Raw genomic sequence first — 24,366 nt, forward strand, 5'->3', positions numbered from 1 at the left:
TTTATTACCATCTTCGTATAATCAAGTTCTAAAACGTTTGGATAATTAAGCTCGGAGCGAGTTGCCATAGGTGGTTCGGGGCCGCGTAATGCTACTACATTTATGGTGTGCCAGCGCGTGTATTGGTGAAAAATGTTGTCATAAAACGATTTTAAACGCTTTTGGTATTTATCAGTTCTTTGAATTGCTTCGAAATCAATAAAAGACAAACTAACTGACTAGGATCGTACCTACTTAGAAATTTATTTAAAAATCTACAAAAACATTATTTATATACTGAAACTTAACCTTATAATACTTACAACTCTATTTTTATCATGTAGACGACTAACATACATTTTTTTTTTATTTAAATATTTTTTTTATTTCGCAATAAATACTGAATAAATGTGTATAAAAATAATGGCTTACAATAAATTAAAATTTTCACCACATTATTAAATGTTAAGCTATTTTATAAGTACATACATTGTTTTGCCAGACGCCGCCTACGTCATCACCTTATCCGAAGTAAAAAAATTCTTAAAAGATTTAATTTGATAGTTTTTAGAGACGCAATATTTAATTAGCAATGCGGAGGTAGATGAATCTGAATTCCACTTCAGCGGTGAAATTCTTCTAGTATTCTTACTCATCGTGGTAGCTCATGCTGCACAAGTTGTACAATTTATGTAATGATTATAAAAAAGTGTGTATGTACTTATATACTTACGCACGTAAATAGTTATACATCATTGGATAGCTAACTTTTTCGTTGACTAGCTAACTTCAGGGTGTCGGTTTTTTTCGTGACGGTGTGCGCGCGCATCTTAAAAATTTATTCTCATAAGTTTTCCCCAACGCGCCAAAAGCAGTATAACTTCATAAAGTAAGAAAGAAGGTACTTCCTAGATTCATTACCTTACAAGAAAACTGCTTAATATGTTTTTAATTGTGTAGGTATGCATAAGAGAAGTGTAACTTGGTAAAAAGTTACTTCTTAGGAAACGAAGTAAACAGTACGACACTACGTTAATATTAGTGGTGTGTATATTTAAGTGCATAATAACAATCAATGACTGCCTCATAATGTAGTTGTTTCCTTAGCCCTTGAATCGTACATTATGTTTGTTAGTAGTTGTTGCCAAGAAGTAAGAAATATCGCTATAGCTTCAACGACTTAGGTAGTTCTATAAAAACTCAATGTTATTCGTTGCAATAATGAAGCAATTTATACGTAAATAAACAAGTATTCGAAGTATTTGTAATCGAATTAGATATTATGTGTGTATCGTAACAGTTGATACAACAGTTGTCATAAAATCACATGTTTTATTAATATATATCAGAACTCTGAGTTTTGCCCATAGTCACCACGCTGGGCAGGCGGGTTGGTGACCGTAGGACTGCCTTTGTCGCACCGAAGACGCTGCTGCCCGTCTTTGGCCTGTGTATTTCAAAGAGTCAGGTAGTCAGTTCAACCTATTGCAGTCCACTGCCGGATAGGTATAGGCCTCACCAAGTTCGCGCCAGACATCCCGGTTTTCCGCAAGCCAACCTACACCGGCAATCTTACGTAGATCGTCGGTCCAACAGTTTCCACAGTTCCCACTCCAGGACATGTCTCCTCCAACGGCCATCAGTCCTGCGACACATTTGACCAGCCCACTGCCACTTTAATTTGCTAATTCTGTGGGCTATGTCGCCTACTTTCGTTCTTTGTTGAGAGAATAATATAATAATTTATAAAGTTTTTATAATTTTTTATTATATATTTCAAATTTATATTTTATTACAAAAGCACTTTGAATTTACTGACTTAGCGAGTATGAAAACTTCCGTAAGTAAAGAGCTAACAATAACTTGTAATTATAAGATATCTACTCTTATCTTTAGTTATACTGATTCTGAGTCATAATAGATTTTGATGTCGTTTATGTAATAATTGTGTTTGCAGGCAAACGAAGAAAAACCGACTTCAATTATATCGACAAGTAATAAATACAACGTAGGTAGACGAAAAAATAGTCAAGTAAATACGCATTATCAAAGATTACTCCAAAAGTTGTAATCGGATCTCGATGAAACTTAAATGTGACCACATGATAAACATCGGCTTTCGATTGAATTAAAAATCATTAAAATCGGTACACCCAGTAAAAAGTTATGCGGATTTTCGAGAGTTTCCCTCGATTTCTCTGGGATCCCATCATCAGATCCTGGTTTCCTTATCATGGTACCAAACTATATCTCCTTTCCAACAAAAAAAAAATTATCCAATGTCATGGAATGGATTTTTCGTAATTCTAAAACAAATATACAGACGGAACAAAATTCAATAAATAATTATTTTGGTTTCTAGTAGTCTCAAAAAGATCCATATAATGTGTTTTTCTCTAAATATTTTGTATTTAGATATAGGTCTGTTATAATTTTATTACACAGATACGTAAAAAAATCATACCATTAAATAATGTAAAGAATATAGTTTTTATGAGATCAGTTTTTTCTGTTCATTGTCTGTCTTGTCGCAGTATTTTGATTATGAGAAATTTATACAAACGCATACGTACAAAAACACACACGCGCACAAAAAATAATAGGATTCATTACTTCGTTATCCTCAATTAAATAACAATTATTGTTTATTCCCAAACAGATTACATTCATATGAGATAAAACAAACTTTTACGTATCAAAGATTTAACCTTATCAATACCCTCAGTCCCCCGTATGGAACGTGTTAAGACAATAGCTATTTTGAAAATGGAGCGTGGAACTCACTTTAATCCGTTTAATTCGATAGATCCCAGACCATCGGATAGGGGTCAATTGTCCATTTATCCTTTTAACGAAATTGATAAAACGAAACCAACTCGGGTGATTTTAATTGATCGAATATAGTCAGTTAAAAACGAATTTGGTCGGAACGGTGCGTGTATCTTTTTAAGTGAGTCAATTGCAGGTCATTATTACACTTATTTTCAGCGGTTCTGTATCGGCTTAAATAGGAACTTTCAAGTAAGTAAGAATGGCGGCAACGATTAAGGGCTTTACCGCGGTCGCTTTGTCAGCAGAAGGTAAAAGTATAACAGACCACCGGGACTGCTATACATACTCTATTACTACTTTACAGCTTGCATATACAAATGACTGATGGATAAAGTGGAGTTTGTAGGTGTTAATATATATGAGTATACTTCTTACCAACTATACCTACATAGGTAAGGGAAACGAATGTTAAGAACATAGGAACAATAATGATTTTTGCACAATTTACGAGTAGATCTATCTTAAAATATACGATATATTTCAATAGACTAGTTTTTGTACCTATTTTTATTTTTGTATGATTATTATAAGAAACTGAAGAGTTCTTTTATTTTTAGAACGAGCTATATGAAGCTTCTTATAATGTTCGGTACTTTTGAGCTATCCAATTAAAAATAACTGTTTACTAACGAACAATTATGATCAACGAATGGTTTAAACTAAGTAATAATCGTAAATCTGAGAAGATTTATTTTTAGATGGGGTTTTTAGATTGACATACATTACGCGACAGGTAGTGCTCTGCTTCTGTGAATCATCGCAAAATATCATATGGCCTGTCACGTGGCATGAAACTTTAAAACAAAAAACAAGCTTACGGCCTATCTGATGGTAAGCGGTTACCGTAGCCTGTTGACCTCCGTAGCACTAGAAGCACCGCAAACATGTTGCCGACCCTACCCCGCACCCATCTCAAGAACTATAGATAAGATAGCTTATATCTTACTCACCACAGGAACATACTACTTGAGACTAGTATTATTTGGCTCTTTTCTTTGTAACATCAAAGTATTTCACTAGTTGGTATATAAAGTTCGCTTCAGCCTGTAATATCCCACTACTGGACATAGGCCTCTTTCCCCATGTAGGAGAAGGATCAGAGCTTAATCCACCACGCTGCTCCAATACGGGTTGGCGGATATATTTCCTACTATGAGTAACGATCGCTATCAGTCGTAGATGACAACAAACGGGACCGACGGCTTAACGTGCTCTCCGAGGCACAGTGGGGAGACCCACTAGGACTGCACAAACACCCAGACCACGGCAAACACCTGTATGGCCAATACAAATGTTTGTGGGGATCGAACCCACAACCGCCAGCGCAACAGGTACAATCCATGGCTATGAACGCTGCGCCAACGCGGCGTTCGGTATATAAAGTGGCATAGCTAAATTAGAGTAACGATATAAGGTAGTTGTTGCTTAGAGACACCGTTCAATCAAAGAAACGAAAGATACGGCATAACTGTGTGTTTTACGATTATTTAAAAGTATGTTTACATAGAGGGAGCACAATCAGATATTATCACTAAAAATTAAAATTGCTTTTTAATTATCTCAGAAACATTCGCACTTATCTACGTATAGGTTAAAACAAGGGAAACTAAATGAGTATCCTACGAGATATCCATAAATCCAATGCGCTTCAGCCTATAATATTGCGTTTCTGGGCATAGACTCAATCCCCATATAGGAGAAAAGTTCTGACCTTCTCGTATATAGGAACATCGTGATGGAATAAGCTCTGGCTTATTCATCCACGCTGTTCCAATTCGGTTTGGCGGATAATATTTGTTACTATTGAGTAACGATCACTATTAGGTGTAGATGATAACAACCGGGATAGATAGCTTAACGTGCTCTCCTAGGAACGTCGGGGGGACCCACATGGACTAACAACGAGACCCGAAATAAATATGTCGGAATAATATATAGGAATCGAGCCCGCGACTGTCGGATTTTAGGCGCCACCGAAACTGTACACGATCGCAGTTAAATCGATCAATAGTTACTCCATATTGACATCAATTTTACACATCGTTTAAGCTTAGAACTTATGTCGTAAAATAAAAATGGTGTACCAAAACAAAGAAACAACGCAATTGCGTAATCAACCGAAGCTCCGCCTTACGTAAATTATCAGACCATAACTCTATGGTAACCAATTCATTCGCCCACTATTTCCTCTTGTATTTTTTCTGAGCTTAACGATTGAATATAATACGTTGGCGTAAAATCTGTCATGACAAATAATTTATTAATGAAACATTAACTACTAGTAGAAGTTGTAGATATATTAATTATGTACAAGTCGTGGCGTTTTAAATGTAAATGTTGCCATTTGTACACTGTACCTACAATTTAGTTAATTTGTACGCTTTGTTTAAGAAAAAGTGTCATACTTTACTGACAATAATAATCCACATATTATATAATAATAATAATAATTATAAAGTATAGGTAATCTGTCAAAAAACGAGTTTCCTTTAGACCAGACGACTGAAGTAAAACTTCTTTAGTTGCCCCTACAGTAATATACGAAACGTAACTCTCTCTCTTTCTATCTTCATTAGTGTATTCAATTTTTTCCCTTTCAATTTTCGTTCGACTCGCCCAATCACATTTTTCGTAACGCACTCGTCACGCATTCACCAGCGTCATGCGTGCGTAAAGACGTTCTACTTCAAAATATAAAATTTTAAAACTTATTCAGTCATGCATTTTTAAGCTATGTAGACGTTTACTAAAAGACGACCTTTTTTATAGATGGAGAAATGTAGTTTACGCACTAGCCGATTGCGACGGGAGTGTGGGGATCCCGGCGCTGTCAGACTGAACACGCCAGACTACCCACTAAAAATCAGCGGTGCTTTCGTCGTCGTAGTAGGACGCCATGGGGCCACGTTAGTATGCTACCGCGACACCCCGACGGATGGCCGCAAGTTCTGCGCGGCCGCCTTCGCTTTTAGAGCGCTCACGGGCACCGAAAGCGCTCTATAACGTCAGAATGGTACCACACTTGGAATATCTCCTTTCCAAAAAAAAAGAGTTATCAAAATCGGTTCATAAACGAAGAAGTTATCCCCGAACATACTTCAAAAAATATATAATTATATACGGACGAATTGAGTAACCTCCTCCTTTTTTGAAGTCGGTTGAAAATAAATACTAAAAATATTGAATGCCTTTTTTTCGGCACTTCAAAAATTACCTGAAATTCATCCCTCTACACCAGAATACCCTCTTAACACATTGTACAAAATCCAACAAAAACAAAAGAAGGGCGATAAAACAATCTACCTCAAATTTAGGACGGAATTAGGGTTTACGGGTAACAGTTCTGAAGGCCCTAAAGCTGTTAAGGGAAGAGCAGAATTGACCCACCGACTTATACAACCGACGTTATGATTTCTTCAAAAGTAAAAACTATAATTGTGTTTGCAGGCAAACGAAAAAAAGCCGACTTCAATTATACGCATTATACGCTTGCAATTTATTCTTTATTTTCAAGATTCTGAGTTCACGGGAAGTTTGATTCCCTTGCGAGTGTCGAAAATTTGCAGCATAAACGTCTATCATTTGATTGCGTTGGCCTAGAAGTTTGATTTTTTCACAACTTTAAGGGACAGTAGACCTGAGTATTTGATATTCAGCTTGATACCTCTACGCATTCCTGAGAAAATAGGTCTTGACAGACAGATGGACAACAAAGTGATACTATAAGGGTTCCGTTTTTTACTTTTGAGGTATGGAACCCTAAAAAAACTACTCTAATGGGAGTTTTTTAAAGATGAATAAACTTAATATTATAAACTTAATATAGCTAAATAAATAAATTATAGGGAATAAGGAAATATAAGCGATATGTTTGTCCCTTGAATAGTTGTTAGTGTTACGTATTTAGAAGTCTTCGCACCAAATGCTTTAGCTTTAGAATTTTAGATGATCTTTATCGTTTATTTGATACCTTGTATTTGTAAATAAGTAGTACTTACCTATTTGATATCACATATCATCACCATTGGTACATGTCTTCTTTCTGCTTTGTAACTGTTTTTCGTTAAGTATAAAACTAGTGTGCTTATTAGTACCACATTATTCCATTATCCTACTAGGTACCTACTTGAAAAGACTTTTACGAACAACAGTTCTCAACATATCTTGCGAAAGTACCGATGTGGTCTATTAACAAAAAAAATTTTTTTTGACTTTAGTAAAACTTCTTTAGCAATAGCCAATATAGCCCAGCACAATAGGCCTGCACTGTGTCTTAGATAGAGAAATAGAGAGAGAAAATGTGTACTCGCACCTCTCTCTCTTGCAGGTTTTACTTCAAAAATTGTAATTAATTAATTTTGATTTTATATTTTTAAAGTACGTAACAAATATGAAAATAATAGTAATTATCTTAATGTTTAATTAATATTTTATTTTCAAAGAAATAAATTGTTTCTTTTACATTATTGAAACTATTAACTAATATTATTAATTACTATTAATAAGTATTAAAAGATGAAAACATATTTGTGTTTTGAATGTAAGATTATGATAATTTTATTTACTTAATACAGCGGTTTAAAATTCGTATTGTACGTCATCGGTATAATAAGCGGTTGTTGTGGTAGTTGTAACTAGGTTAACTAGATGGCGCCTCATTCACCGCTGTCCTCTTTTTATAGACAGAGATAGTGCGATCGCAACATCGAGCGCGAGCGAGAGCACTATAGGTTATTATTACGCCTACACTGTGGACGGAAGGCGCACGCGCTCACAAAAAACCATTCGACGATAGCGCAAGCGCAGCGCTATATTCGCCCACAACTTCAGTTCGGTCAACTTCGTCATTTAGTGGTGACCGAAACTTCGATGTGTGTGGTAGTGAAGTTAACTTTTCTAACATAGGATTCTCACAAAATAATAATAACCCATTACTAAAGTACAATCTCGTACAGAACGTGTATATATAAACTTTTAACGTGCCTTTAGTTGGTTAATATTAATCAAAATGTGTGATAATACCAATCCTTCGACACAAAGTATAGCGGACTACTTAGCTCAGTTGCTCAAAGACAGGAAGCAACTGGCTGCGTTCCCGAATGTTTTCATGCACATGGAAAGACTTCTGGATGAAGGTAGGTGTAACTCGCATGTGGCTATCATAAAAACATTAGAAACTAAATTCATAGAATGCTGTTTCTTGTCACCGGCGCGGTTATAAATTGAATGCGTCGTCAAACGCACACGATATTAAGTTTATTTTTGTCTTCGCCCCGCCGAGTTATGGTCCAGTGATGTTTGTAACGCGATCCTGCATTTCGGAAAGTGAAGTAAAGCAGAACGTCTCTGCGGTGGCAATTTGCGGTCAGCATCTGTTAGATTGTCGCCGCAGAGAGATCGCTTAGTTGTTCAACGCAGTTCGGCAAGTAGGTACTCTGATACAAAATGAGTTTTATGACCCAGCAGTTAATCAAACAATATTTTTAATAGCAATTAAAAGTTAGCTCATAAAATAAGGGCGTTCAAAGAAAAGGATCGCGGGACCTGTGCTTAACCTGTTTGTAGGGCCGTGTTACATTCCGCGCGAGTAGTGGAATGTCGCCACTTCGTGTAGGTACCGTAGTCCGCCGTTTTCAGTCATACGAGATTTGTACGCAACTCAACGCAGGCGCACGGCTTTGACTTGCTATGGACTTGCTTAGCGCACCTAGATACTATGTATGTATGATATGTACATAAGTCTTATCTTGGACTACTGAATATTAAACACATTTGACTGCACGTTTCATTTGCAAAGAGGTTTCTTTGGTGACACAGATAAGTATAGTAGAGGTGTATACAAGAATTTCTTCAAAATGGTTTTTTTTTTAATATTTATTTATTAAATAAATCACGGTTATCGGGTACAAAAAAATATTTAAATTAAGGCAAAGGTAATTTATCAACATTAAGAAGATTTAAGTAGGTATTTTTAAATAACATAAAAAAATTTTTTAATAAATAAGTAGGTAGAGGTTTTTAAAGTTAGATATTATAAACGTAAAAGGATTAAATTATTCATATTAATTTTCTAATTTATTGTTATACTTTCGGGATTATTTCCTATAAGGTAAGTACTATATCCGGTTTAATTTACAAAAAAAAATAGGTATTTTAATTCTTGACATACTTGATTAATAATTTGAATAATTACATACTAGTTTATGTAAAACCGATTTTGAATAACATAGGAATAAATTATGTAAAAAAATGTTATTTACTATTATTAGAGTTACTTATTAGTAAGAAGAAGAGTATTAATATAAATACGCATTAAAATGGTAAAAAAAAGACCACATCATAAGGAGGTACATTGAAGCCATCAAAATGTGTGACTAAAAATAATTTAATCTTGTCACGTCTCATGCTAAAGCGAGGTTTGACGGCCTGACACCTAAATACAACATCATAATACCGTAATGATTTACAGTCAACGATAATGTTGCTAGAATTTTTTTAAGACCTAATTAGACAAAAAAGTCTTGACAATAGTGTTACAAATAAGGAAGACTAAAGTTAGACCAACTTAAATTTTAAAAAAAAAATGTGTATCGCAACAAAATTAAATTTTATTAAAAATAAATAAATTCGACAACAAGAAAAAACCCCGATAAGACGAATCTTATATTATTTTAAGTCTTCTTAATTATAAATCAATTCAAGTGTCGGTGAAAACGGGACATTGGATTATGGTGTGTTGACATTTTAATCTGGCGTTCAGATAGAGATAAAGAGGAGAATATTTTCAATGAAAAAAATCTATGGCATCTTGATAACAAAAAGACAAAGCGTATCACATAACTCTTTAAACACCTACTAATCAATAAAAATACGAAAATATAATGACAGTTTAATCAAAACTATTTGGTACATCATCGTTTTACAATTAACATCCTCATTTTGTTTATCTTATTATCTGTAATAACATAAATAAGTGTATTGTCAACCAAATCAAAATATTTACTTTGATTATCAATCGTATATGATTTAAATTGTAATATAGAAAGATAGTGTATCGATAAAGTACATAATTGTATGTGATACAGACAATATAAATGTAATAAATTATCAGATTTGCAGATAAAGGTATATTATCTAAGATTGCACTTCACCGCGATAAAAGATAAAATCGAGTTTAATAGCCTTTAGATTTGCTTTAGAATTGCGCTTTGAAAACTCTTCTTGCCATTTATTTTGACTTATTCGTAGTAAGGACTAAATAAACTAACGAAAGACCAGACTAAATAAAGTTATGTACAATTATAACGTTTAATCTAATCTGAATAAGCATATTGCATTATTGCGTAGGAGCCGCTTAGCTTTGATTTGAATGGTTCCGCAACCCTGTAACTAAAGTAACTCTTAGCGGGGTCATTATAAGGTTGCTTAGTTTGTTATTAGGTGTTTTCGCCCACATGAATGACCAAATGAGGGTAGTCGTGGGTAGCGTGGAGGTGTAGAAGCCAAGGCTGCTCCAGTCGCTCAATCATGTAACATACTGTGGGCTTAATTGATACATCTCATTAGAACAGTCATCGATTTTATAGATATAATGGTCAGTTTATCATGCATGACTAAATATGGTTTTGAAAAAAATAACAAAACTAATCATTTTGAACAGAGTGTTTTCATACGTAACAAAGACAAAGCTTCGTTTGTACAGTCTTCGAGAATGCGTCAAGGAACAAATATTGACATGAGATTCATTATCGCACCGACCTCGATATGGTTGCACTATATCTCTCAAACTGGCTCGAGCAAGGCACCTATTCTTCAACGTTCCCACGGCACCAGTTCCTATGTATCTACTCTTGATCTTAAGCGACGTGATCGTTCGACTAATGAGAAATTTCTACCACATAAATGCGTACATTTTTACCAGTTCAACAGATGTATTAAGCAAATATCTAGAATGGAATGAAATAGTTCATTAATATAGTAAAAAAAAATTATAATTATTAACCGTCTTAATCAATAATGAAAGTAAGTGACCGTCACTTCTACTTCTTTTGAACGTATACAAGAGCAGGGCGTGGGCATTGTAATTTGTAATGAAAATCGATCTCTTCATACTGCCAAGTGAACCTGTCCTGTGGGTGTAACTGAGGCCTACGCTGACTGAGCTTACCAATACCGTCTAAAAGTTTTTGAAATTTTATAGTCACCTACGCAAACTCTGTTATAAATCGAGTTTATTTTCATTTAATAATCTTTGGATTGGATTATGAAGTTTTTGAAAAGGCGAGGCCATACACAGAATCTATGGGAGACACGAAATTAAAGAAAAAATCGTAATCTAATATTTTCCTAAGTAATACTATATTTCAGGTAATTTCGCAATTGAATGGAAGGGCCCGGCCCCATGTCCACGGCACGCCGCGTGTCGCAGCACGGTATCGTGGACAGTGTACAATCAACGTCAATAATATACACAATTGACGGACGTTGACTCTTATTACAAGAGACTAAGGTTACTAAACGTCGAATGTGTATACATATTATTGAAATTGACTGTACATTGTCCACGGCACCGTGCTGCGACACGGCGGGCGTCGTCCCGTGGACATGGGTCTGGGACTGAACTGGATGCGATATATTTTGCACCAGTCGAGCTATAAGACTCGAACAGCTGTTAGATTATTCGAATAATTATTTATTCATCTTTCTATGCATATTGTATTAATCAGTTGCCATTATCATATTCATTACGACTAAAGTTACAAAAAAAATTAGATGATGTTTAACATCTTTGTAATTTAATTGAAGTAAAACTTCTTTACGCACGCTTGACTTGGGGGGTAAGCTGGTAAATGCGTGACGAGAGCGTTACGAAAAGTGTGATCGGGCGAGACGAAAGGAAGTTGGGGAGATATAAGTTTAGATGGAGCTAAAGAATTTTTACTTTAGTCGTGTCATCTAAAGCACATTCGTTTTTTTTATGTTAACACTGAAAAAAAAACTGTTTATAAAGGTGTGTTACGGAGTTTGGCATAGGTACCTACGAAATACCTAAATATCTATTTCTGATACGTTATTATTCCTATAGAACATTGGGTTATTATTATAATTATGTACCTATATACCTTAGTCTAAATTTGTCATTGGATATTGTAATACAACCTCTTGTTGGTATATTTATTTTTGAAATTATTCACTATGGTGACTACTATAAAGGACAGTTTATTGTTTTTTTTCTGTTTATAGTAACAAATTTTTCCTTTAATTAGAATCTTTTAACTTTTTAATTATTTTTATTTATCTTTTTAATTATTTTTATTTATCTTGAGCAATATCTCAAAAATATGATATCCATAACATTATATTTTTCTTATATTTTTGCGCGCATCTTCTTAATCATCTTCTTAAATATTTATATATTTAAGAAGTTGCGTTCGTGTTAAATAAAACTCATAATTCTTCCAATTTCTTGCCATATTCGACGTGCCTAACAAATTCCGTCTCATGAATTAAAATTGATGACAGATGTATTCAAACATTTCAATAGGAAGTAGAAAATAGGTACATAAGTTATACGTAGGTATAATATTAGAAATTTAAACAAGCAACTCTGTACTTTTTGTTATTATAAACTACTTAGCAAGTTGGACTGGTATTTATTTATCAATAATGTACTTCAATTAGCGTTCTAGAATCTTTAGACAATTGTATATCAAAACAATTACACACGGGCAGAGTTGATGTACTGTAGAGTACTGTTGAGTGTTGACTAGATTTGTGGTAGGCAACATTTTCACATGAATATTTTGTACTGATTGATCGATGAAAATGTAATAATTTCATGATCATATTGTTTAAATTATAAGAAAAGAATATTTGTTACTTTATTCATAATTAAATGAATTTTTTTTTATTTATTTACAAATATAAGTATATGTTTTAAAAACAGCGTTATTCTAAATACCTTCATGCATCATGTGAGTGAAGAGTGGGATAATCGAGTAAAAAAAACTACGTCGTAAATGCATAATCTTCTTTTTAATTATTTTCACAAACTTCTCAATCGTGTGACGCGTAGACTTCTTGTTATCGGGATCGAATTGCGTAACAATGGTATTACCTATCTCCAGGATACCGCGTAAATCTTCTTTTTTTGTTTTTATTAATGACTGTCTTCGACATACATTTTTATTTAGAAGTTTAGAAATTTTATTCAAATATATAACGGACGTGTCATTATCTAAGCTAGCAAATAATCATGGGTGTGCTGTGAAACGGACGTTTGAAATACTCGAGGCTACAAGAGCAAAGGTAACGTCGAAAGGAAGAACGCAATTATGATAACCATAATGAGCGTTTAGTGTCTTGGTTTCTTGAAAAAAAAAATTTCAATTTTGTGACTGATTATTGAATATCATTCTAACATTTTGGTACAAAGGTTTCGGTACTATTGATACAAAGCACTTTTGTAAATGTCGAATCGAATTATTTAAAATTTATCTTGCCTATAAGTTATTGATACATTTAATTAACCTGCTCTCAGATACTGTTTTACCGTAACTAATAAACTTAATTAAAATTTACTGATTGCAAAATATTTTAAAGATATACGATTCAGCCTTTAACAACCAACTACTGGGCATAATAAGCCTCTTTCTCCGTGTAGGAGAAGGGTTGCAACTTAATCTACCACGGCAATTTAGTGTGAGTTGTCGGTATTCCCTACTATGAGTAGCGGTCGCTATCTGGTGTTTATGATAACAACCGACCACTTAACGTACTCCCCGAGACACGGTGGGGAGATCCACAAGGACAGACAACCAGACCAGAAATAACTATTCGTATAAACACAATTATCCACTCCGAGCGGTAATCAAAGGTGTTTAGGCGCCACCGACACGGCACACGTACCGTTATACTAGAGCGGTCGTCAGGTCGTCGTCGGTTTAAGGATATAATGGAGTTTAATGGTAAAAGAAAAATTTATTAAATAATCTTCTGTAGAATACAGTTAAACCTTAGTGTATCAGCAATCGGTGAAATAAGCCCTAAATAAAGTTTGGGTTTATTTTATGGTAGTTTCTAGAATGTAAAGAGTAATCTTCCGAATCAAATTTACGGTCAACTCATTGTGGGAGACAACTTGAATGTAATTCTTCAGCGCTATAAACAAACCGAAACTAACGATGTAAAACTGTTGACCCACATAGAACAAAAGGTATATAAATCTGGCTTGAAACAATAAAAAAAGGTTTTATTTCATTGATGACGATCATTGATATTGGACACTGGTTTCAACTTGATAGATTTACGTCTCCGACCTTGATCTGACATAGGCTTAAGTTACAGTTTTATTGTGAAACGCAATGTGACTTAAAAGTATTATTTTGTCTTTGATCGAATATAAAAATTAAGTCTTATGAAGCGGAACTTCTTGGGAAAGGCATTAGAACTACTCGGTTTTGTAATATTAGATTCACGTAAACTGGATTTGATCAATGTTACACCGACTTCGTGATACTTTTTGTAATTTTAATATTTGCTGACATGTACTGTGATTTGTTGGCGATAAAATAAGAAATCTTAAAGAAGAAAACAAGTACAGTTGATTAAGAATTGCTTATTCTTCTCTCGTCGTATTTGTCATGGTTTCGCAACGAGGTCTTACCTGTCTTTCACGACTGACTTGTCTATAAAAGTAATGAATGCATAAATAGTTTATTTATAGATTTATTGTGGTAAAAATTCCATTGTTAGAAATATGGTGTATTCGTGCCAGGGTTTGTGTGTTTTAAATTTTACTCCTATTGAACAATATAAAAAAAGTTATTATTTTATTGAAAACTAAGTCCTCCCCCTATATTTTGATTGGATCGGAAAATTTACTTACTATAACTATAGTTAAGGTAAATATATTTATTTCTATTATGTTATTCTAGAAATGTTATTTAATTCTGATTTAGCATTAAAGCTATTCTTACATCGATACATATAATAAAAATGTAACTGGTCGCTGTCTGTGCATTTAAGATATATGAGAAAATATATAATTGGGACCTTTATCAACACATATAGCACCCAAAACGATGATTGTTAGAATTTTGTGTTTGTCTGTGTGTTTGTGCACGCTAATTTCAGAATCGGCTTATCCGGTTTGGATGTGGTTTTAACTAATATATTGTGGCAAGCTTAACTTAACATTTAGTGTTGGTTTCATGTCCATCGGTTCATAAATAAAAAAGTTATGTTAATTTAAAGAATCACGTTGAACATGTAGTTACTATTCCACGCTGTCGAATTCGGAGCACAGCTAGTCAGAAATAAAGTTCTTTTAAATAAAAATACAAAACGGAGATCATGATGTCGTCCTCAATATCTATTAAAATAATAATAAAATAATCCATTTCTCTTTTTGAAAAATAATTTGTTTCCTTTTTTTATTAAACATGAAATTAATTTTGCGTCACGTTAGTGGTATGATTACACGATATTAGTTTATATATTGTTTACCTTTTGTGCTGGCGATATCACATCGACCTTCACGCTTTGGAGTAATCGCGATCCTCGCAGTGCGCGGACGCAGTCTGACCTGGTAATTTTGTTATTATATTTTACAACAGAAGTCATACACATATAAAATTTATTTTAATGCTTTTGTGAATAAAAAAATATACTAAAAATTGTTGACTGTCCAATAAAGTCATACAATTAAATTGAACATTCCAAATATTGGACAAGTGATACAAACTGTAGCAAGTTGTATATGTCACAGCTGGACGTGGGTATCTTCTCGCCGCTATTGGTAATAGCAGTTTGGTAAAAAAAGAATATCAGATTTGGTTGTGAAAATATTGTCCAAATATTTCTTTTAAAACTACTTAAGTAATATTAAAATTCCTATTTCCCAAAATTGTTTATGCGTGTTTGTTTAGTCGTTCTAGGTCATTCAGTGAAGTGGTCCTGTCAGATTATAATTTTAGATTTTATCGCACAGAAATACGAATATTATCCATTAAAACGTTTTATAAATCGATTAATTATCACAACGCAATAAGCAAATGGTACTGTGTAACCACCGGTTTTGTTTTAATCTCTCATAGGGAAGTTACTCATTTTTAGATCGTATTGATAAAATTCACATGCAAACTTTTCGTGTTGCATAAATACTGGTCAATGACCGGGTATTCACGTAAGCTTTCTGTATTGCTTCCGCTGAGTGAAAATCAAAACAGACTGATTTCGAACGATGTCGTTATCGCCCAATCGGGGCCAGTCTAGTTCTTCAACTTTCTACAACTGCATGTCGGTGGCGACATCTTAACTTTAGCTAGCTACAGACACTTTTAGTGTTATTACCTTGTTTTTATTACTAGATGTTAATAATTTGGCACATTAAAATGATATTAAATATGGTGAATAATTATCTCATGATAAATGATACTTATTTTTCTCATATCAAGATTCACAACCATTAATCGATATCCCGAATGTAACTAACGAGCAGCACAAACAGTGAATGTTGAAAGTGCCTCTGTTGCGCCACACGTGTGGGATGCGTCGGCGCCGCGCCGCCGTCGACTCCGATGTATTTGTATGGACTTAAGGGTCTTATTCATTTCGCGTTAAGCAATTTGGTGAATGCATAATGTTTACCGATTCATTCATGCGATTGAGAAACCTCAAGTTCAATTTAACTAAGCGTCATAAATTTGTCAATTGTTTGTCAATATTTTTTATTTGTGAAGTAGTTTTGCGGTCGCTTTTTAAGTAAACGTCTCTGTTTATATCGTTTCGTATTTGATAAACGATAACTTTTAAGCAATTTGACTTATGCGGTCAAAGTTGCTCACTTTATCGAACACACATCTTTTTAAAACCGTGACTAAAAATGCCATGGGTGATTCGGTGAGTCATCGAAGAGAAGTTAGCCATTTTAAATGTCTCTTCAGCTAGGCTGATAAACTGATATCATCTCACTCTTACTTGTTCGTTTTAGATGCTGCTATCACCTTCTAACACAAATCGTACATCAGCATTTGCTGCTCGCCCACGTCGCGACGACATGTGTTAATTTAATTATTTCTACCTACTTTACATCACTTGTAAACTCAACTGTGCTTGTGAGATGTATGTAGTTATCTATCGAGTGTATGTATATTAAATATTAATGTATTATTTAAGATTTACCAATCTTATCAAACAAAAGATATGAAGTCCTCACGCTTGGTAAACGTTTTATTAGTTAGTTACTGCTTAAAAAATCCCCCGCGTAGAAACAAAAAAAAAATGATAAAAAAAGGTCGGGGACGCTGTAAATTTAAATATAACAAATGTTTACGTAAAAACAGTTTAACAATATTCAAGATTTATTAAATGACTAGTACAAAAAAAAAAAAACATCGGTTACAAAATATATGATCTTATGGATCTTTGGTTTTTGTAGTAGATAATATTTAGAGTCGTATTTTCAACATAATATTTTTTCTTCATAATGAAAATGTTTTCATAATTATACAAATTTGAGTTCACTGCAGTTTTAAAATTGATTAATTACCGTCCTGAAATTTTTTATTAATGTATTGTTAATATTAATAATTAAATAATTAATGTACAATGTAATAATAACGGAGAAAAAACGAGCAATATATTACACGGTGAAATGAAATTTTTAAGTTATATTACGTGATGTAAAATTTTGAAACTAAGATTCTTGTAAAATAGAACCCTTTAAAAATGTTTACATTTCTAATAAACAAAACTAGTCATCATCACTCTAACAGTTAAGTTGTTAACTTTACTGTCGAGGTGTTTTGATCGTTATAAGGTCATGTAGTTGCTAATTATGTATATTTACGCGATAATTATTTTAATCATTGATATTCAATGCTAAACGCTCGTATAAGGTAATATTTAAGAGATTTTGTTTGTTAGTCCGTTATAAAACTCATTGCTAATTTAATCGTAAGTATATATATTATAAAACACATTTTATATATGAAATTACAAAGTTTACTTAAAGTTTATTAATAGAATAAATCAATCTAGCAAAGTAGATGGAAGTTTAGTAGTCGGTTGCATTGGACTTGAGCCAGAATGTATTTACAAATTTTTTATTACAATTGTTTAAAATATCAACAATGTTCATTGTTTGAAATTTTCGAGATAAGTTTTATATTTAATCGTAAAATAATTTTAAAGTTTTTTTATAAAATTCAGTGTAATAACCCGCATTATTACGAGTATTATCGACCTCTCCTGCATTTTGTTTAACGGTGCGTTTCATTGAATTTTGTGAGAACGCCGGCTAACCCCTTTTTACAATGCTTAACCCAATAATAACTATGATATATTATTCTTGTATTTCTAAATTATTACATTTTTTACTGTGCTTACTAAAATTAAATAATATTTAATGTACTTATTAAGAACAAGAATGTACCAAATGTTAATATTTTGTTGTTATTAAAAATATTATTTACACATGTGTGTTTTATGTTGAAGATCAATCTCCTATATGATCACCAACACATAAGCATCTCATGACACTGTGTATGTACAATCTTTACGTTTTATACACTTAAGAGCCCCTGGCAAAAAACGGTTTTTCGCTATCATCAATAAATTGCGCTACCACTTTGCCTTGTCTCATATAAAATTTGAAGCAGCCTGTAACATCCCACTGCTGGGCCTTCTTTCTCCATCCAAGTCAACGCTTACCCACCATGCGGCTCTTCTGAGGATTGGCGGATATATTCCCAAATATTATATAAATATTTGTACACATACAGTCCTGAGTGGGAATTGAACCCGCAATCACCATTGTGTGAGCGCCGACACGGAAAACGCACCAGTAACGCGAGATAATTGACTTGCGAAGAGTTCAAGCGAAAACATGGACAAAAGTCCGGAAGACAACTAAAGATTAACTAAGGGTTGAAGTTTAAATCTGAATCGGAATATGAAGAATCTATAAAGAGTTTCCTCCCAAATATATAATACTTATCAAAAAGCCAGACTCCTATTGTAATAGAGAACTAAATACTTGTATAGTTTTTAATATTTAATTTAACCGGTACGATATGTAATTGAAGAGGTAAACAACGCACGACATAATATTATGTGTGATGATGATGATGCCTTGACTTGCTGACTCTAGAATCATAACCACATGGCTGCTAACAGAAACGTTGACTGGAATTCACGAGAGATGACATAAGTGTCACCGATCTCTGAACGGAACTATAAAAAAACCAAACAAAATCGAAAAGGATGACACTACGAGGCGGATTCTCGCTTAAGCCAGAATTGATAATCGCCAAGATGTCAAACATTTTAATTTCTAATGATAATATACTTACAACAAAAAAATTAGCAAAACAACATGATTTAAAATTTGTACTATTTTAGTACTATGACGAGACGCTTCGAACATTTTTTAGTGATCTTTTTTCGCAAGTCGACTGAGAGTTGCAAGAATTAAATTTTAAATGATTTTTTTTTAAATTTAATATTATTTATTATAATATTATTAGTATTTTATCTATAAACTACTACTTTAGACACATGCCTTAACATTGTATAGTTAAGGAAAGAACAAAATTTGTCAATCTGTGTTATAGTTTAAGATACACTTCAGCCTATAGCAGTCCACTCCTGGACATAGGCCTCTCCAAGTTCGCGCCAGACATCCTGGTTTTCCGCAATCCTCATCCAGCCTACACCGGCAATCTTACGTAGATTGTCGGTCCAACGGGCCAGAGGACGTCCCACACCGCGTTTGCCAAGACGCGGTCTCCACTCCAGGACCCGTCGACTCCAACGGCCATCGGTCTTTCGACAGTCGACACAGATGACCAACCCACTGCCACTTTAACTTGCAAATTCTGTGGGCTATGTCAGCTACTTTCGTTCTCTCGCGGATAGTCTCATTTCTAATCCTATCTTTGAGAGAAACCCCAAGCATAGCCCGTTCTATTGCACGTTGAGCGACTTTAAATTTGTGGACCAGTCACTTCGTCAGTGTCCACGTCTCGGCTCCGTAGTTAACACAGGCAGGACGCATTGCTCGAACACTTTTGTCTTCAAGCATTGCGGAATCTTCGGAGAAGTATTTTAAGATAATATAAATCTTATTATAGGTACTATTATCAAACTTCTGGCCGGAATTTTGTGACTAATTATAAAGTCGGCAGTTTCGTTTCCCTCGAAGATAAAATAATTTCTCAAGTTAAAGGAAAGTGAATTTTACATACAGGAGATAGGAGTCAGTATTGTTCGATAACAGTACATGTAGTTATATTTGAATTAATCTAAAAAATTTCATAAGTGATAGATAATTTTAAAACATCTGGAGGAGAGCGCTCTACGAATACATAAATAGAAACTTCCAACATGATGTTGGTAGAATTCACCACACGAAAATTTATACCTATATCATAAGAAAGGAAAGATATGTTTGTGTATATATCGTCTAAATGTATAACGATAAGTTTGTCACCTTTAAAAAGCAACGTTATTTAGTAGTTAAATCAAAATTCTATACAATATTACAGTGAGATCATTAACAATAGTAGTTGCTAGTAAAATGAAAAGAAATATTAATGCTTTTTTTATCGTTTCAGGTACGTTGCAGCTATATCTAAGATAATCATTGTCGTGAGTAATTAAATATAATTATTTATATGAACGGAGGTAATTATAATAAATTTCCTTACTTGATTTCTTTCTCGTTGAAATAACCATTGCGTATTGTATAATAAAGATAATATTTATTATACAATATTTAATTTAATGTTTCCTCTGAATATGAATTTACATCATTAGTCTAAAACAATGCAAGGTGGGGTGTTGTCGTAAAAATTACAAGACGCACAGGATGGGTGCGCCTAATGGCACGTGGCGCCTGCACCAAACCACTCAACCGAAGTGATTTGTGGACAATAGATGAATACTACTTTCAATTTTTTGTAATTCACTGTACGGTAAACTGTGATAAAAAATTACACCTCACGAGACGCTAAATTGTCTGGCGTTTATTGTTAAAGCTTCCGTAAATCTTGTCGTGATGTTTTATATAGTCTATAATTTCCCGCAATGAACAGACTGATACATAAAGAACTTTTCAAACATACAAACAAACGCTTTAATTTCATTATACTAGTAGAGTCTATAGATGTGTTACTAGTAGTATTTTAAAACGCCCATCTATTACGAAAACAACATCTTGACCTAATTTAGTATTTAGAATATTGGCAATGTACATAAAATCTACGCATGTTCCCTTATTATATTTTTAGATAATGTTTGGTAAATTAAGACATCACATAATTTGAAATTAGTTTGTAAATTACTTTCGAGAACAGTAATTACTCGACTGTCGAAAGAGGATTACGTTTTCGTTCTGATTTTATCTTAGAATGACAGATAACAGATGACACCTGAGTATGAATGAACTGCAGTAGTGGCCAACTTTTTTAGCTCTTGAAATAGGGCTGTAATAAATGAATAGACATTTATTTATATAGGTGTTAATTTAATAATTAATCATTAAATAATTAACATATTATTTAAATCATATTGTATTATCTACTAACTGATAGCTATCAATTAAGTTGTTAATTTTATCTTAATTTACCATACTGAGTTTTATAATTAATAAAACTAAGCTATGGTACCATCCATAAATTACGTCACACAACTTTCAAAATTTTTTTACCGCTACCCCATCCTTTTCTTAGATGGTAACATTTATGAGACCCCTTAGACCCCTAGTCTGACGTCACATATTTTGCAACTTTACAAACTTTTCGTAACGCTATTGATACACATTTGATTCACCAGCTTACCCCCAATTCAAGCGTGCGTAAAGAAATTTTAGTTCAAAAAAATACAATCAAATTGAGAACCTCCTCCTTTTTTTGTTAAAAATCATAAGTCCAACATGGCTAATAAATAAAATTATTTTAATATTTATATATTATACATATATTGTATAATATTTTGAAATGTTATATAAAATTTTGGACCTCTTGCCACCCCTTGTCACACAATATCGCACTTGATGGACCTCTTACCCTAATATTTAAATTGATAACTAGATGTATTGATAATTTTTAAATATAAAATCCTTTATAAAATATTAGTAACATCCCTATTCCTATTCAAGTCAATGATGCGAGGTTCCGGCACTTCCGCCGCGCCCATAACATCACGCGTAAACAATTCAGATTTGTACTCAATGCCCTGCGACATCTATTTGCATATAATGTACTAACTAACCAACCGAACAGTATTATTTCACTTACATTTACTACTACTATTAGTAACTGCACAACTTGACTAAAAACATGATTGAGTCGTCTTTTACACAAAAATTATATTTTACTTCTTGTACAAGATGTAGTTAGTTACTAAAGCGATACAATTTTAACAGATTTATCTTTTGGTTATTAATATTTTTTATACGTATACTACAGGGTTTACTGTTAATTTTAAAAACTCACGCTAAATCTAATATATAAAATTCTGTGGTGTTTGTAGTAAAACTCCATCGAAACGGTTTGACCGATTCTCATGAAACTTTGTGTGCATAATTGCATATCGGGTAGGTCTGCGAATCTTCCAACAACTATTTTTCATTCCCCTAAGTTATATGGGGGGGGGGGGGGGGGGGGGGTGATTGAGAAGGTTAATAAAATATATGGCAAATCAACATTTGTGGGGTCAGCTAGTTTTGCTATAAAATTTCCATTGATTTCCTTATTTACCATCAACGTTTGCATTAGAATATACATTTTGTTTACTTGATCAGCAATAATTATTATTTTTATATTGGTATTAGCTTATAGCATGATCATTAACATAATAACAACAACATTCAAATATGCGTCGTTAGATAACACGTTGTTACAGAATGCGTTAAAGAAATAAAGGTTCACTGCTCGTTCCCCGTATGTGATAGCGTGATAATATGTAGCCTATATGTTGACCCGACTTCTTAACAATATTTGTGCCGAATTTGAAGTAAATCCATGCAGTACTTTTTGAGTTTATCCCGGACATACATACAGACAAACAGACAAACAGTCAAAAATTCTAAAAAGTATATTTTTGGCTTCGGTATCGATAGCAGATCACACCCCAAGTACTCTTTAAAAAAATATTCAATGTACAGTATTGACTTTCCTACCGTCTTATTATATGTATAGATTGATTAGTCACCTCCATTAAGTAAACAAATACTTACGGAAAACTAAAAGAAATATTTGTTGAGGATTTTTTTACTTATTAAGTACCTACTTATTTTTTATTTAGGTACATTTATCATATTTTATTTTTAATCATGGTTTTATTGATAACGTGTTAAAATCGAGATAAACTTCTATACTAGATAATTCTTTGAAATTGTATTATTTTGAAACTACATAGGGTCATTGCGCCTGTTCGCGTCCACCGCCCAATTCGCGTCCATTTTACGGATCTGACTTTGAAAAGTCTCGAAATTAAGTATACTAAGACACCAATAAGTCGAAAAATAATAACCGGCTAATACCTCAATGTATAAGAAGCACGTACGCATAGACAAAAGTTCCGTGCGTCCAAACAATCCTGGGTAAAAAAAATAGTTTGTGAGGGCTGTTCAACAAGAGAGCGCGAAGGCACGGAATAATGAGAAGAAAATAGTGGGCAGCGGTTCGTTTGAAGGTGAGTCTTTTATTGTTTTATGTCTATTTTGGATACATAGCTGTTTCTAGGCGTTGGTTATGATAAAAGGAATTATAATAATTATGAATTTGCTTATTTTTTTTATAGTTAACAGTTAAAATAAGGTGGACGCGAACTACTACACCGAATTTATAAAACTTCCACTTTGCGTCCGCAATGGACGCAAACTATACCTAAAGGGATTAATAATAAAACTAAATCGCGTCCATTTTTTAAATTAATTCTATAAGGTTAATACATAAAACTAAAAGTTTAATACCTATTCTACTTTGAATGAAATAAGTAATTTCTTTCTTATTTTTTTTTTCTGTTTAAGATGAGTTCTTTGCAGATAAGAAACAAGAAAGAAAAAAGAACATACACAGAGGAAGATTTGCATGACATCCAAGAGAAGAAGAAATCGTTAAGACAAGTACCTATGCAAAAAATATGCTATTCCAATATTGGACAAAATCAGTGGGTGCAGATCAAAACTTATCTACACAAATAAATAAAATTGGAGTGTCTGTTTGTAATATTAAAGTAACAGCTTTTTACTAAATGTATATTGATTTATACACGGTACATATACCAAAATAAGCAATCTCTTTACTGTATGATGCCCTAATAAGAAGTCAGCTTGAGTATAATGCGGTAGTATGGTTTCCACATGAAGTCAAATACAGTCTCATACTGGAACGTATTCAAAATAAATTCACCAGGTTTCTTTACCATAGGCTTTATGGCGTGTATCCCTTGTATCCCTTGATGTATCCAACATTGTAACAACAAGTTGGAGACTAGGAGAGTTTGTTTGAGTTTGTCAAAATCCAGGGGTACTGCAGTGGATAGGTT

The 24,366-nt window shown here is 33.4% G+C and overlaps 1 protein-coding gene across 1 annotated transcript in view; it reads left to right on the forward strand.

Moving 5' to 3' along the window:
- Positions 1-7,550: 7,550 nt before the first annotated feature.
- Positions 7,551-24,366, forward strand: part of LOC123657727 (protein held out wings) — a 61,331-nt gene continuing 44,515 nt past the window's right edge. The window contains exon 1 of the mRNA XM_045593244.1: positions 7,551-7,946. Within this exon, the coding sequence (XP_045449200.1) occupies positions 7,820-7,946 (127 nt within the window). The 5' untranslated portion in view covers positions 7,551-7,819. The remainder of the gene's footprint in view (positions 7,947-24,366) is intronic.

Source organism: Melitaea cinxia, chromosome 11 (assembly GCF_905220565.1).
Source record: "Melitaea cinxia chromosome 11, ilMelCinx1.1, whole genome shotgun sequence".
NCBI classification, from domain to species: Eukaryota; Metazoa; Arthropoda; class Insecta; order Lepidoptera; family Nymphalidae; genus Melitaea; species Melitaea cinxia.